The 17,080-nt window shown below is 45.1% G+C and overlaps 1 protein-coding gene across 1 annotated transcript; it reads right to left on the reverse strand.

The window, feature by feature from the left end:
* Nucleotides 1–15,894: 15,894 nt before the first annotated feature.
* LOC311529447 (olfactory receptor 11L1-like) lies at nucleotides 15,895–16,836 on the reverse strand (the record flags this gene model as incomplete). The annotated part of the gene is made up of 1 exon (XM_084645420.1): nucleotides 15,895–16,836. One exon carries the CDS (start codon nucleotides 16,834–16,836, stop codon nucleotides 15,895–15,897), a length of 942 nt encoding a protein of 313 aa, XP_084501546.1.
* Between the last annotated feature and the right edge of the window lie 244 nt (nucleotides 16,837–17,080).

Here is a 17,080-nt window from a genome sequence, read left to right on the forward strand (position 1 = left end):
GTCCCCACTTCCCTGCCTCATACAGTGTCATTCCATTAGTGAGAATGAGATCCCAGAGTGCTGAGAGGAAAAGCACTAGCCAAACCAACAACCAACAACCCAGAGTTACCTTGACAGTGTGACATGATGCACAGTATCTTTGATAAGACCAAGAGAAAATGAAGGACAATTCTGTAGGTTAGATACGTAAGAGTAAGTTAGAGTGAGTGATTAGATGTGTGTGTAAGAGAGAGAGAATTCTGGAGACAATTTAGGTGTTGATGGCTCCAGAAAATGAACTTGGGGCCATAACAGTAACAAAGGAAAACGCCCCAGACTGTCTTGTACTTGCCTTCCCATTTGTGATCCACCGCATTGTTTCTGAAACCCATTTACCAACAGAAGAGAAGCTTCTCTGCTAGAGGATCTCAGATCTTGATCCTTTCTGTATTGTTCAATGACCGCTGGGATAAATTCCCCAGGGTTGTCTCTGAATACGGGTGCCCAGGAGAATTAGTAATTGTATTCTGTCTGTAAACACTTTGATCAATGAAATCAACTCAGCAACGCAGAAACAACCATTCAATTCAGAGATTGCCTAGTCCAGATTGCAAGGCCAATTGTACGTGTTGATCAAAGTGAAGAATATTCTTCATCACTGTTAAGCTGTATTTATTGCAATAAAGGCCTGAGCCCTTAGAGCCTGGACAATTTACCTAAGTTCCTCAGGTACAAGTACATGTGATAAGGATGTAACATTTGTATTTATAGATTTCAAGAACAAATATAATTGATTGCTAAGCCAAAAGCTTTTAGCAATTGCTGTTAGTGAAATCAACAGCATAGCTCTTGTTGGAACTGGTGTGAGCTCTGACTAGGCTGTAATGGGATACTGTGTCCACGTCATCATGACCAAACCATCACGCTGGGAACTAATTGCCCTACCTTGTTGGCACTCTCAGGATAGAGCTGAGAACTCACTGGACCATGGGTAGTTCTTAACTCCCCTCTCAGCCCTAGAGTGACTTCTTAAGGACAGAGTTGAGGCAGATTGGCAGGGAGTGGGTGTAGGGAAATTCACAGAGCCCTTGCCATGCTGATTGTGGTCTCCAGAAAGCCAAGGGAAGAATCCTACAGAGAAATCAGCTCTTTCCACTTTGAATTTCTAAATCTCCAGTTCAATTCTATCCCCTGGCAGGAGTGACTCCAGTTTGTTACCACCTGGTGGCTGTCTGGTGTCTCTTGTGAAATGCATACAGTGGGTTTCAGACCAGCTGCCCGTGGACACATGTCCATGTGTAAAATGTATTCACCAACAGCCTTGGAATTCATTTGCAAACCTCTTGCTCCATTCATAACAGTGGCCAAAGGCTAGTGGCGAAGTTCACTCCAGTGCCATTCCCACTGAGTGTGACTTTCAGTGTGAACTGGACAATCCTTTGAATATCCCAGCCTAAACCTGCAAAGGCCTTGCGTGTACTTGATGCTGAAGGGTCATGGACCTTGAGGTACCCTGGGACACCTGGATGCAGGCTCCCCAAAGCAGGGATGAGGCAGAATGGCAGGACACTGTGTTGGAACTGTCACTACTTCAGCCTTAGCCTGAGATCTTTGATGGGTCACAGGAGAAATTCTGTTCTCATGTGTAGAGCTGTGCTTGTTGGATTAGGGTTTTCTTCCATTGGATCTTGGCAATTGACAAAGTTATGATGCTGACTGGAATGGTCTCAGCCTTTAGAGCCAGTCTTTTCTTGCCTGTGTTTTTTGCCAATCGTGATTATTAAGTAGAGCTGGTAAAAGAATAACAAAACCTCTGATTTATAAACTTGTTTTTGAATAACATAGTAAGGACACTTCTCTAATGATTGGAGAGAAGGCTGTTCCAAGACGATTGACTGTTTAGAGCAGGTAGCTGAGCATCAGTTTTTCTGGGTTCAATTCCTCTCTCGGGGAGAGGAGTGGGTGTAGCAGTTAAAGCGTGTGGGGCAGTTGGGAGTCAAGATTCTGGGGTAAAAGGGCACATCAGGGAGCTGGTTCAGCACACGTGTGAATGTTGTAATCTATCTCCACCTTCCTGTGGAGATCAACTGTCTTCTTTAATTGACAGCTCTTCAGGGAAGGAATTATATTCTCAAATATACCCTTGTTGTGGCCATATCATAGAATCATAGGGTTGGAAGGGACCTCAGGAGGTCATCTAGTCCAACCCCCTGCTCAAAGCAGGACCAATCCCCAATTTTTGCCCCAGATCCCTAAATGACCCCCTCAAGGATTGAACTCACAACCCCCGGTTTAGCAGGCCAATGCTCAAACCACTGAACTATCTCTCCCGCATCAGATCAATAAAGCCACTGTCCTGACTGGAACATGTGAGCATTGATCTCACTCCCCGCACGGTTGTACACTTGGATTTCCAAAGGAGGCTGGTGAAGTTAGGAACCCAAATGCAATTCAAAGCCCATGGGAGTTGGGTGACTGACAATCTCAGCCTTCATTATTTTAGCCATACCGTCAAGGTCTACAACAATGACTGTGAGTGACCACAGATGGGTAGATAGAGTCTGTGATTGGTTCCATTCCCCTGAAGAAGGGTTCAGCTTTGAACAAACAGGGAAGCACTGGGCAAAGGGATGAGTATTCTGGGACATGATGCCATTAATAGGAAGATGAAGACTTGGAGTCAACCAACTCTCATTGACCTTGAGCAGCATTTGAGAGCCTACCTCAATTAGCAGTCTGTGAAACTGTAAGTGGGGTGTCAATGTAGTTATGGAATACACCTTTTGCACACCTAGACAAATTTCTTCACACTCCTGCTATCAAACTTTTCACACCGCAGATGTCAAAATCAGTTCTTGCCCCCTTAAGGCTGGTTGGTTGGAGGAAGTGCTAAGAGACTGGTTAGGGGCAGTGCTAGGAGGGACATGATTTAGGTCCTGTACCCACGGATCATCTGCTCTGGGAAACAGGCAGGATTTTCTGCGGTAGTTCCTCCTCTCCCCTTGACCAATCAACACTGAGATGTGCCCAGAAATCAAGTCCTATGAGGTCCTATGACCCTATTGAGCAGATACAACACCTTTGATTACATTCAAATCAGAATAGCCCCTCTGAAGATTTCACTTTGATTTCTGATTTTGCCCCAAGTTATGTCACCAGGCTAGGGATATTGCCCACCCACTGTGACAGTATGTACCCCATGTTCACCCTTTTACAGAACTATTCTGTACAAAGTATGACTTGTGAGGAATCATTTGAAAAATCATAAATTGCTGAGCATTATTATCCATATGGCAATATTGTATATAGAGTTATAAGATGCTTCCATATAACAATGCTAAAACACATTCTAAGACTAGGGAACAAGTCCAAACAGATCCTCAGAGGCAAAAGGAAGGCTGGAGACTCAGCCAAGTGTCAACAAGGACTATCACCTGTTTAAGTGGTCATTCATCAAGCAGGAAAAAGGATGTGGGGTGAAAATCCACATTTTGACAAGGGGCAATTGCAGTTCCTGTCAAAAACAGACTTGCTGGTGCCTGAACCCCAGCAGGAGGTGGTTCTCAAAGAAGAAAAGGAATAATAAAAGGGGGAAAATCAAATAGGAATCTCTTTCATGGTCATGAAAACACAAGAGAGAAAATGGTACACTTTGATAAGGAATGAATTTGCTGGAAGTGGCAGTAAAAACTTCACTATTTTACAAAGCTAGGAATTAGAGCTCTTGTAACTCTCACTTGTCTGGTTAATATATCATTCCTGTGGTTTTGCTTGAATGCTGTACTCCCTTAACCATTCAGAGCTCTTTTATAATGAAGACTGTTTGTGTTCAAATTTGTACTAACCTGTGTCCATTTCAACAATGAAAACTCCTAACTCACCTTCCTAGAAATGAATTGTTGCTATCTCACATGGATCTCCAAGTGCCGCAGCACAACTGCTTAAACAGATTCTGGTGACCGTTGGGAAAATATTCTCAGAAAAAAGAAAAGAAGGACTTGTGGCACCTTAGAGACTAACCAATTTATTTGAGCATAAGCTTTCGTGAGCTACAGCTCACTTCATCGGATGCATTCAGTGGAAAATACAGTGAGGAGATTTATATACACACAGAACATGAAAAAATGGGTGTTATCATACACACTGTAAGGAGACTGATCACTTAAGATGAGCTATTACCAGCAACAACGCTTCCTCAGCTCTCGTCCCCTAATGCCCCTACTCTACTTGCGCTATATTGATGACATCTTCATCATCTGGACCCATGGAAAAGAAGTCCTTGAGGAATTCCACCATGATTTCAACAATTTCCATCCCACCATCAGCCTGGACCAGTCCACACAAGAGATCCACTTCCTGGACACTACTAATAAGGATGGTCACATAAACACCACCCTATACCAGAAACCTACCGACTGCTATTCCTACCTACATGCCTCCAGCTTTTACCCAGACCACACCACACGATCCATCGTCTACAGCCAAACTCTATGATACAACCGCATTTGCTCCAACCCCTCAGACAGAGGCAAACACCTACAAGATCTCTATCAAGCATTCTTACAACTACAATACCCACCTGCTGAAGTGAAGAAACAAATTGATAGAGCCAGAAGCGTACCCAGAAGTCACCTACTACAGCACAGGCCCAACAAAGAAAATAACAGAACGCCACTAGCCATCATCTTCAGCCCCCAACTAAAACCTCTCCAACGCATCATCAAGGATCTACAACCTATCCTGAAGGACGACCCATCACTCTCACAAATCTTGGGAGACAGGCCAGTCATTGCCTACAGACAGCCTCCCAACCTGAAGCAAATACTCACCAGCAACCACACACCACACAACAGAACCACTAACCCTGGAACCTATCCTTGCAACAAAGCCCGTTGCCAACTGTGTCCACATATCTATTCAGGGGACACCATCATAGGGCCTAATCACATCAGCCACACTATCAGAGGCTCGTTCACCTGCACATCTACCAATGTGATATATGCCATCATGTGCCAGCAATGCCCCTCTGCCATGTACATTGGTCAAACTGGACAATCTCTATGAAAAGAATAAATGGACACAAATCAGATATCAAGAATTATAACATTCATAAACCAGTTGGAGAACACTTCAATCTCTCTGGTCACTCGATTACAGACCTAAAAGTCGTAATATTACAACAAAAAGACTTCAAAAACAGACTCCAACGAGAGACTGCTGAATTGGAATTAATTTGCAAACTGGATACAATTAACTTAGGCTTGAATAGAGACTGGGAGTGGATGGGTCATTACACAAAGTAAAACTATTTCCCCATGTTTATTCCCCCCCATAACCCCCCACTGTTCCTCAGATGTTCTTATTAACTGCTGGAAATGGCCCACCTTGATTATCGCTATAAAAGGTTTTCTTCCCCTGCCCCCTCCCCACCACTCTCCTGCTGGTAATAGCTCATCTTAAGTGATCACTCTCCTTACAGTGTGTATGATAACACCCATTTTTTCATGTTCTGTGTGTATATAAATCTCCTCACTGTATTTTCCACAGTATGCATCCGATGAAGTGAGCTGTAGCTCACGAAAGCTTATGCTCAAATAAATTGGTTAGTCTCTAAGGTGCCACAAGTACTCCTTTTCTTTTTGCGAATACAGACTAACACGGCTACTACTCTGAAACCTATTCTCAGAAAGACTCTGCTGGGATGTTCCCAGGCAACCCAAACTCCCCAATAAACAAGCAATGATGAGCTCATTCTTCCAACAAAAGAATAGCAAGCTCTATCTGCCAGAGCGAAGGGTTGGCATATCGTAGACCGGTGGAGTTCAGAGTTGGAAATGTGAAGAGTGAACGTGTCTCTCAAAGAAGCTGTGAAGACCCTTGGCATTATCCTGGTCCCCTTTCCATTACCTTGCAAGGATGGTATCATGGTGCATTGCTCCCTGAATGAAAAATCACATCACAGACATTGGGCAGCCATTGCCAAGAGAGTATCCCATAGTTATTTTGTGACTCCATTTTACATCTCTCTCTATCTATCTATGTAATCAGGATAATATCTGAGCTTGTCCCAATATCTCCTCTCTCTCTCCCTCTCCCTCTCCCTCTCTTCCTCCTCCTCCTTTCTCCCTACCCTTCTCCCCTCATCTTCTTTTCTGGATGTTTCCAAACTGCTATGAGCGTCCTTCTCTCTCTTCCTCTCCCAGGATGCTGAATGTCTTCTCTTTTGCCCTCTCACCAGCCTCCTCTGACCTGAATCAGTCACTGGGATCCATGAAGAAAAGGAGTACTTGTGGCACCTTAGATATTAACACATTTATTTGAGCATAAGCTTTCGTGAGCTACAGCTCACTTCATCGGATGCATCTGATGAAGTGAGCTGTAGCTCATGAAAGCTTATGCTCAAATAAATTGGTTAGTCTCTAAGGTGCCGCAAGTACTCCTTTTCTTTTTGCAAATACAGTCTAACATGGCTGCTACTCTGAAACCTGGGATCCATGAGTGACTCCTGTCAAATTCACAGGAGTTCTGGCATTTCCATGGCATTAAGATTTGAACAAAAAGACAGCAGGTTTTCTACTGTTTGCTCGACACCTCCTAAACAGGCCAACACGTGGGAGCCAAAGACAGGGAGGGTTCCTCCGAGCAATTTTTCAAAAGGAATTATTTTGGGGAATTTCTCTGGCCTGTGTTACACAGGGGGGTCAGACCAGATGATCATAATGGTCCCTTCTGACCTTGGAGTCTATGAACCATCACAGTTCCTCTCTGCAGACAGGATGAAGAAAGCACCTATTAAATACGATGTTTCCAGGAGAGCCATGTATTGCCACCTGGATGTTGTTGGTTAAAAAGTGTGTCTGCTGTTATGAATTCATTACTGGAGTCTGACCTTCAGTCTCAAACCATCCCTCATTCTAGAGCCATATAACAGACTCATTGGAGCAGGACAAGTGGATTACGGGTTGCCCACCTTCCATCGGTCTATAGAGTCATGCACTTTCTCTCTCTCTCTCTGGCCCAATGGCTATTTAAGTATTTATCCAAAGTGAATGGCTTCAGCAGGAGAAACTAGGGAACCTCATATCAAAATATCCCCCAGCCCAGAGGTAATAGAGCTATTCCGAGAAATAGCAGGTCCCTGTTCAAGTCCCTTTTTTCCTAAGGCAGAGGTGGGAACTGAAGCTGGGTCTTTCACCTCCTAGGTGAGTGCCCCAAACGACCGAGCTGTGAGTTATGAAGGAGGTGAGAGTGCATCCCAAGCAGAGACAGGAACCTCGATTGAATCTCCCATTGGCTAGCCTAGACAAGGAACCCCTGAGTGTGCTAACTTTTGTGAATCCCATTTTTAGGTGCCTGCCTCACCCCATTCATTGTACAGGGAGACTGGGTGATTGAACTGAGGCGTTGAGAATCCCAGTGAATTTCTTGGCACCTATCATAGAATCACAGAATATCAGGGTTGGAAGGGACCTGAGGAGGTCATCTAGTCCAACGCCCTGCTCAAAGCAGGAACGATCCCCAATTAAATCATCCCAGCCAGGGCTTTGTCAAGCCTGACCTTAAAAACTTCTAAGGAAGGAGATTCCACCACCTCCCTAGGTAACGCATTCCAGTGTTTCACCACCCTCCTAGTGAAAAAGTTTTTCCTAATATCCAACCTAAATCTCCCCCACTGCAACTTGAGACCATTACTCCTTGTTCTGTCATCTGCTACCATTGAGAACAGTCTAGAGCCATCCTCTTTGGAACCCCCTTTCAGGTAGTTGAAAGCAGCTATCAAATCCCCCCTCATTCTTCTCTTCCGTACACTAAACATCCCCAGTTCCCTCAGCCTCTCCTCAGTCCCCTAATCATTTTTGTTGCCCTCCGCTGGACTCTTTCCAATTTTTCCACATCCTTCTTGTAGTGTGGGGCCCAAAACTGCACACAGTACTCCAGATGAGGCCTCACCAATGTCAAGTAGGGGGGAATGATCACGTCCCTCGATCTGCTGGCAATGCCCCTACTTATACATTCCAAAATGCCATTGCTTCTTGGCAACAAGGGCACACTGTTGACTCATATCCAGCTTCTCATCCACTGTCACCCCTAGGTCCTTCTCTGCAGAACTGCTGCCTAGCCATTCGGTCCCTAGTCTGTAGCGGTGCATTGGATTCTTCCATCCTAAGTGCAGGACTCTGCACTTGTCCTTGTTGAACCTCATCAGATTTCTTTTGGCCCAATCCTCTCATTTGTCTAGGTCCCTCTGTATCCTATCCCTACCCTCCAGTGTATCTACCTCTTCTCCCAGTTTAGTGTCATCTGCAAACTTGCTGAGGGTGCAATCCACACCATCCTCCAGATCATTTATGAAGATATTGAACAAAACCGGCCGCAGGACCGACCCCTGGGGCACTCCACTTGATAGCGGCTGCCAACTAGACATGGAGCCATTGATCACTACCCGTTGAGCCCGACAATCTAGCCAACTTTCTACCCACCTTGTAGTGCATCCATCCAGCCCATACTTCTTTAACTTGCTGACAAGAATACTGTGGGAGACCGTGTCAAAATCTTTTCTAAAGTCAAGAAACAACACGTCCACTGCTTTCCCTTCATCCACAGAACCAGTTATCTCATCATAGAAGGCAATTAGATTAGTCAGGCATGACTTGCCCTTGGTGAATCCATGCTGACTGTTCCTGATCACTTTCCTCTCCTGTAAGTGCTTCAGAATTGATTCTTTGTGGACCTGCTCCATGATTTTTCCAGGGACTGAGGTGAGGCTGACTGGCCTGTAGTTCCCAGGATCCTCCTTCTTCCCTTTTTTAAAGATGGGCATTACATTAGCCTTTTTCCAGTCGTCCGGGACTTCCCCCAATCGCCATGAGTTTTCAAAGATAATGGCCAATGGCTCTGCAATCACATCCGCCAATTCCTTTAGCACTCTCAGATGCAACGCATCTGGCCCCATGGACTTGTGCATGTCCAGCTTTTCTAAATAGTCCCGAACCACTTCTTTCTCCACAGAGGGCTGGTCACCTCCTCCCCATGCTGTGCTGCCCAGTGCAGCAGTCTGGGAGCTGACCTTGTTCGTGAAGACAGAGGCAAAAAAAGCACTGAATACATTAGCTTTTTCCACATCCTTTGTCACTAGGTTGCCGCCCTCATTCAGTAAGGGGCCCACACTTTCCTTGACTTTCTTCTTCTTGCTAACATACCTGAAGAAACTCTTCTTGTTACTCTTAACATCTCTTGCTAGCTGCAACTCCAGGTGTGATTTGGCCTTCCTGATTTCACTCCTGCATCCCCGAGCACTATTTTTATACTCATCCCTGGTCATTTGTCCAATCTTCCACTTCTTGTAAGCTTCTTTTTCGTATTTAAGATCAGCAAGGATTTCACTGTTAAGCCAAGCTGGTCGCCTGCCATATTTACTATTCTTTCTACACAACGGGATGGTTTGTCCCTGTAACCTCAATAAGGATTCTTTAAAATACAGCCAGCTCTCCTGAACTCCTTTCCCCCTCATGTTATTCTCCTAGGGGATCTTCCCCATCAGTTCCCTGAGGGAGTCAAAGTCTGCTTTTCTGAAGTCCAGGGTCCATATTCTGCTGCTTTCCTTTCTTCCTTGTGTCAGGATCCTGACCTCGACCATTTCATGGTCACTGTCTCCCAGGTTCCCATCCACTTTTGCTTCCCCTACTAATTCTTCCTGGTTTGTGAGCAGCAGGTCAAGAAGAGCTCTGCCCCTAGTTGGTTCCTCCAGCACTTGCACCAGGAAATTGTCCCCTACAGTTTCCAAAAACGTCCTGGATTGTCTGTGCACCGCTGTATTGCTCTCCCAGCAGATATCAGGGTGATTGAAGTCTCCCATGAGAACCAGGGCGTGCAATCTAATAATTTCTGTGAGTTGCCAGAAGAAAGCCTCATCCACCTCATCCCCCTGGTCCAGTGGTCTATAGTAGACTCCCAGCACGACATCACCCTTGTTGCTCACACTTCTAAACTTAATCCAGAGACTCTCAGGTTTTTCTGCCACAATGCTCCAAAGTTGCTCCTGAATTATAAATAATTACTATGAAACACACAACAGTTGTATAGGTAGGAAGAGCTGATATCTCTGTAGGATGCTGTCCTTGGCTTTCTGGAGGTCACACATAGCATGGCAATGGCTCTGTGATTTACCTACACCCACTCCCTGCCAGTGTGCCTCACCTCTGTCCTTAAGAAATCACTCTAGGGCTGAGAGGGGAGGTAAGAATTACCCATGGTCCAGTGAGTTCTCAGCTCCATCCTAAGAGTGCCAACAAGGTGGGGCAATTAGTTCCTAGTGTGCTGGTGTGGTGATGACATGGACACAGTATCCCATTACTGACACCATCCCTGCTCCACTAAGATGTCTGCTGTTGCTGTCACTGACAGTTATTGCTAAAAGCTTTTGGCCTAGGCATCAGAGTCAAGAAAGAGAGACAGAGGGTCAGGAGCTGTAGTGGGAAAGCTGTAATTTGGTGCCCAGAGAGAACAGGGACCACCAAGGCTGGATTATGTCTACCTAGCTACTGGCAGGGAATGCCAACTGTAGGAAAGATAATGGTTTATAGGTATTTTAAATCTGCTTTTCTAAGCTTTGGGCACCGTTTGGACAAATCCTCCTGCTTCTGTTTCACTGCAAACTCTTCCTAGCCTCAGGCCTCCAAAGGGGAACTCCAGCCAAGTCAAAGGACATCTAGACCTGCCAGGTAGCCCAACTGGTGCCCAGGGAGGAGTAACCCAAAGTCCCAATCAGAGTGGTAGGATTGTGGGGTTCCCACCCCAGAAAGAAGTAGAGGCATGAGTCAACCACATGAAAGGGGTGTGCTCAAGGGACTGGAGAAAGGTTTCAGAAGGGAGTAGCCTACTGAGGAGGCTCCCAGAAGAGCAGATAAGTTTTAAAGTCTGGGCTGTATTTTATTACAGCCACATGTTAGGAAAGATGTGGGCAAACAGGAGAGAGTCCAGAGGAAAGCAACAAAAAATGCTTAAAAGTTTAGAAAGTCTGACCCATGAGAAAAGAGGAAAAAACTGGGAAAGTTTAGTCCTGAGAAAGGAAGACTGAGGGGAACTTGATAACAGTCTTCAAACACATTGTTTTAAAGAGGACAGAGATCAGTTGTTCTTCATGCCCACAGAAGGTAGGACAAGAAACAATGGGCTTAATCTGCAGCAAGGGAGATTCAGGTTAGATATGAAGAAAAACTCTTTTACTCTCAGGGTAGCTACGCTCTGGAACAGGCTTCCAAAGGAGGTTGTAGAATCTCCATCACTGGAGGTTTTTAAGAACAGGTTGGGCAAACCCGTGCCAGGATTGGTCTAGTTTTACTTGGTTCTGCCTCAGCACAGTGGCTGGAGTTGATGACTTCTTGAGGTCCCTTCCAGCCTGACATTTCAATGATTATAATTGTCATCCCATAAGGCCAAGCTCCTGATGTTCTGATGCAATTTAGTGAGGTGAAATTCCCATTGACTTCATAGGCTTGGATTTTCCACAAAAAGCTCCTTTCTGAACCAGCCCTAGTAAAGGGACCAAGCACTAGTATCTAACATTGATACATCATACGGTCACACTGGGCATAATTCTTCAGTCACATGTTGGTGTGAGTCCTCTGACATCACTGGAATTATTCAAGATTTGCATGGCAATGAGTATCAATCCTTTGTTTTGTGTTGTTTGTCACCATAATAATTCTTGACCAGATTTAACCTAAAGCAAAGACATCATTTCCTGAAGTGAAGAGGTGCTGAAGGCTCTCCAGGAGGGCACAGCTGGACCTCTCAATTGTCCTCCAGAGACTCCGCTTTAATTCTGAAGAGTAAGGACTAGGGTCACAAGGAGAAATAAGGGGTTTCAACACTCCAGGTCTGATTGCCTCAGTTTCAGATGCTCTGCTGCCTGGTGGAGCTCACACCCCCAAATTAGGAACCCAGGGACAGACTCACAAAACAACTTGGGTGTGGTGAGGCTGAGCATCACCATACTTAGCTTTTAGGAAGCTGGAGAATCACTGGGGCTCACAAAGCGTGAGTCTGGTGCCTTAGCGCCCTATGCAACGGGTGAGAGACTGGCGCTACGAATGTGACTCACAAAAGGCAACCCACTAGGTGGGGAGATGCCACAGGGAGGTGGCAAGGAGATGGGAGTCCTCTTTTGTAGACAGGTTCCTAATCCCATCGGCAGGGAGGCACCTCCCTCTGCTTGAGATTCTCAGCTGCCAACCGTCCCTTGGTGTTAGGCACCTACATCATTTTGGAGGGGGTGAAAAGCAATCCCTCCTAACGTTTAGCCCAGTGGTTAGCGTATTCACTTGAGATGTGGGAGGCTCCTAGTTCAAGTCCCTCCACCCCAACAATCCCTGAGTGGGAGGGCAGATTTGAACAGATCTTTTAGATTCATAGACTGTAAGGCCAGAAGGGATCATCGAGATCATCTCGTCTGTCTTCCTGGATATTGCAGGCCGCAGAATCTTACCCAGCCACTGCTGTAATACACCCCTTACTTCTGGCTGAGTTTATGACATCCTCACTGTGATGGGTTGGATCACAGAAACCCCTTTTGGACTGTCATCTGATGTGCCTAGACTACCTATGAGCCCATTTTCCCTGCCAGCTTGGGACTTCAGTACTTTGCCTTGTTTGAGCCAGACACGCTTGCCTGCTGCAAACACAGATCCAAGTCTGAACCATGTCCCCCACAAGCTGCAGGCTTAACTGAAAACAGTTTAAGAAGTGCTCCTGTCTCTAGCATTCAGATACCCAGCTCCCAATGGGATCCAAACCCCAAATAAATCCGTTTTATCCTGTATAAAGCTTATACAGGCTAAACTCATAAATTGTTCACCCTCTATAACGCTGATAGAGAGATATGCACAGCTGTTTGCCCCCTCCGCAGGTATTAATACTTACCCTGGGTTAATTAATAAGTAAAAAGTGATTTTATTAAATACAGAAAAGGAGAATTTAAGTGATTCCAATTAATAACAGATAGAATGAAGTGAATTACCAAGCAAAATAAAATAAAACACACAAGTCTAAGCCTAATACAGTAAGAAAACTGAATACAGATAAAATCTCATCCTCAGAGATGTTTCAATAAGCTTCTTTCACAGACTGGACTCCTTCCTAGTCTAAGTCCAATCCTTTCCCCTGGTACAGTCCTTGTTCTAGCTCAGGTGGTAGCTAGGGGATTTCTCATGACTGGAGCCCCCTTTGTTCTTTTCCACCCCCTTATATATCTTTTGCACAAGGCAGGAATCCTTTGTCCCTCTGTGTTCCCACCCCTCCTTCTCAATGGAAAAGCACCAAGTTAAAGATGGATTCCAGTTCAGGTGACATGATCACATGTCACTGTAAGACTTCATTACCCACTTGCCAGCACACAGGTGTACAGGAAGTCTTAAAAGTAAACAGAGCCATTTACAACCAGTTGTCCTGGTTAATGGGAGCCATTAAGATTCCAAACCACCATTAACGGCCCACACTTTGCATAATTACATTAGGAAATCAGAGTTATATTTCATATTTCTAGTTTCAGATACAAGAATGATACATACAAATAGGATGACCACACTCAGTAGATTATAAGCTTTGTAATGATGCCGTATAAGAGACCTTTTGCATGAAGCATATTCCAGTTACATTATATTCACAATTATTAGCATATTTTCATAGAATCCTATGGAGGGCAACAACAATGAGGAGTCTTGTGGCACCTTAAAGTCTAACACATTTATTAGAGCATAAGTTTTTGTGGGCTATGACCCACTTCTTCAGATGTATGGAGTGAAAATTATAGTAGGCAGGCATAAATATACAGCACAAGAAAGGATGCCTTTCAAAGTGGGGGGTCAATGATTCAATCAGGGTGGATGTGTCCCATTCCCAACGGTTGAAAAGAAGGTGTGAATGTCAACAGAGTAAAAATTACTTTTTGTAGTGCTAACGAGATGGATGGCCCATACTCAACAGTTGATGGGAGATTACTTCTTGTAGTAACCCAGCCATTCCCAGTCTTTATTCAGGCCTAATTTGATGGTGTCAAGTTTGCAAATGAATTCCAGCTCTGCAGTTTCTCATTGAAGTCTGTTTTTGAAGTTTTTTTGTTGAAGAATGGTCACTTTTAAGTCTGAAATCGAGTGTCCAGGGATGTTAAAATGCTCTCCCACTGGTTTTTGAATGTTAGAATTTTTGACATCTGCTTTGTGTTCATTTATTCTTTTGCGTAGAGACTGTCCAGTTTGGCCAAAGTACATGGCAGAAGGGCATTGCAACGTCACACTCACATCATGATTTACAGAGAGTTATAGAGAGACTATAAGTTATAGAGAGAATCCACCTTTTACTCTAGTTTAAACCTGCAAATGGGCCATACCCTAAGCTGCAGAGAAATGTGACCCCCCCACACACCTAAAAAGTCTCTGCCAATATGACCTGGGGGAAAATTCCTTCCCAACCCCAAATATGGCAATCAGTTGGACCTTGAGCATGTGGGTGAGACCAACCAGCCAAAGAATACTCTGTAGTAACTCAGAGCCCTCCCTATCTAGTGTCCCATCACGGGCTGTTTGGCAGATTTTCTACTAATAGCCTCAGATATGTCATGCCATTGTAGGCAGTCCCAACAGACCATACCCTCCATAAACTTATCAAGCTCAGTCTTGAGGCCAGTTAGGATTTCTGCCCCCACTGCTCCCCATGTGTGGCTATTCCAGAACGTCACTTCTCTGATGGTTAGAATTGTCTACCTATCAGGTAAGTGTCATGGCCACTGGGATCTGAGTTATTCTGGTGCAAGGCTCCCTCTGTCTCACTAGGTGAAATCATCTACTGTAGAGAGATCATTTAAAAAGGCATTGGAGCAGGAAAATCAGAATATTTTTGCAAAATCAAAATTTTCCTATGGAAGATTTAAGTTTAAGATTTAAGTTTTCCAGAAACTTCATTTTCCATCGATAAGTGGTTTGATGGAAAATTACCAATCAGCTGCAGACACAGTATCTGGAATTATAGATCTTCTTAAACAGGAGGGGTGAAAATCTAGCCCAATTGAAATCAACGGCAAAACTCCTATTGACATCAGTGAATCCAGGATTTTACCCTACGTGGCTGTTGTAGAAATCAGCTTCTACCAGAAGTACAAACAGATAAGCCCCCCCACATCTTGAGTTCCAGGCTTGCCTGCATTGTTGTTTACCAGGAGTCACACCATGTCTGGAACTTCATACCATCCACAGAGCCAACCAGTGATTGATTGAATAACATTGTTTTGCATTCATCAAATACTTCTGCCCCCTTTTGGATCAAAAAGTATCTAGTTACATTTTGGGACCCTGGAGACATTACAGCTGGAAGTAGAATTGCTGCAGTCTGGTATTTTCCTTGATGTAATCTTGTTTATTTACAAGGAAGGTACAAAGTCCTACTTCTCTGAATGCAGGAGAAAACAAGAACAACAAAAAAAGCCAGTTTCTTAGCTTACAGCCTCAAACCTCTTGAGTCAACACCAACCCAAAAACTTTCTCTTTCTAGCTTTTCCCAGGGTCTCAATAGGCTCACGGGCTACTGCTTGGCTTTCTTGCTTTTTTGCCTCTGCTTCTCTTTCTGTTCCTGTATGTTATGAGTTTCTGTGTGTTCTGCATTCCCCTCCCCCTCTCCCCTGGACTCTTTCCCCTCCACACACACACACACACACAATACACAAACAATACTCATCATCAACCCTCCATTCACTCAGTCCAAACTCCTGGGCAGGATCACAACCTCCTTTTGCCTTAGGTGGGAGGCTTCTGATGAACTCATCCTAACTGAAGGGTGCTTCCCACCCAACCTCAGCGAGGTTTGTGATTGATGTAGTTCCTGGTACCCCTCCACATAATGAAGCCACCTGGGGAAAGTTCTTCCTTAGGCCCTAAATAATCCTGAGGTTGTCATTGGTTTCCTCAGTGCCTCCTTCACCATGTTGTTCCGTAGGGTGTATATGATGGGGTTCAGCAGTGGGGTCAGGACACAGTAGAAGAATGACACCACCTTGTCCATGTCAGAGGACTCCATCACAGGCGGCCGGGCATACATAGAAAGGGCTGAGCCATAGAATATGCCTGTGACCGCAATGTGGGCACCACATGTGGTCAGAGCTTTCTGGAGACCACTCTCTGAAGGCATCTGCCATGCTGTCCATATGACACAGCTGTAGGAACCGGCGGTGAGGAGGAAGGAACTCCCGGCTATGGCCCATGTCAGGGTGAAGCACACGAGCTTGCTGAGATGCGTGTCTGAGCAGGAAAGCTTGGCCAGGGGGACAAAGTCGCAGAAGAAGTGATCAATCTCATTGGGTCCACAGAACGACAGCCTGGACACGGCCACGGTGAGGACGGAGGAGGCCAGGAAGCCAGACACCCAAGCAACCACCGACAGCTTGAGGCACAAGATGTTACACATGATGGTGGAGTAGCGCAAGGGGTGGCAGATGGCCAAGTAGCGGTCATACGCCATCACCGCTAGGAGGAAGAACTCAGTGGAACCCATGGAGAAGAAGAAAAACATCTGGGTTATGCATCCATGGACGGAGATTGACCTGTTCCCCAACAGAAGCCCAGCCAGCATCTTGGGCACCGTCACTGAGGTGTACCAGATCTCCAGGAAAGAGAGGTTGCTGAGTAACACGTACATAGGGCAGTGGAGGCTTGGACAACTCCTGACTATGGCAATGATGGAAGTGTTGGTGGCAATTGTCAGGAGGTAGATGATCAGGAACATCACAAAGAGGATCCACTGCAGCTCCGGGAATGCAGAGAAACCCATGAGAATGAACTCAGTCACTTCAGTTTGGTTAGCCCCTTCCATGGTGCTTGCAGCCGTTTGATCCATGAGAGAAAAAATACATATGTTAATATGAGGATTTCCAGAGCAGAGCCAAATCCTGAGAGGCACTGAGATAGATAGATAGATAGATAGATAGATAGATAGATAGATAGATAGATAGATAGATAGATAGATAGATAGATAGATAGATAATGAGTCTGAGCGCTCTGACCGGCTTTGTTTTTTGACAAATTGCCCTCACAAAAGTCATTATATAGGACGTTAA

This window comes from Lepidochelys olivacea, assembly GCF_965140295.1.
Source record: "Lepidochelys olivacea isolate rLepOli2 genome assembly, chromosome: 13".
Classification (NCBI taxonomy): domain Eukaryota; kingdom Metazoa; phylum Chordata; order Testudines; family Cheloniidae; genus Lepidochelys; species Lepidochelys olivacea.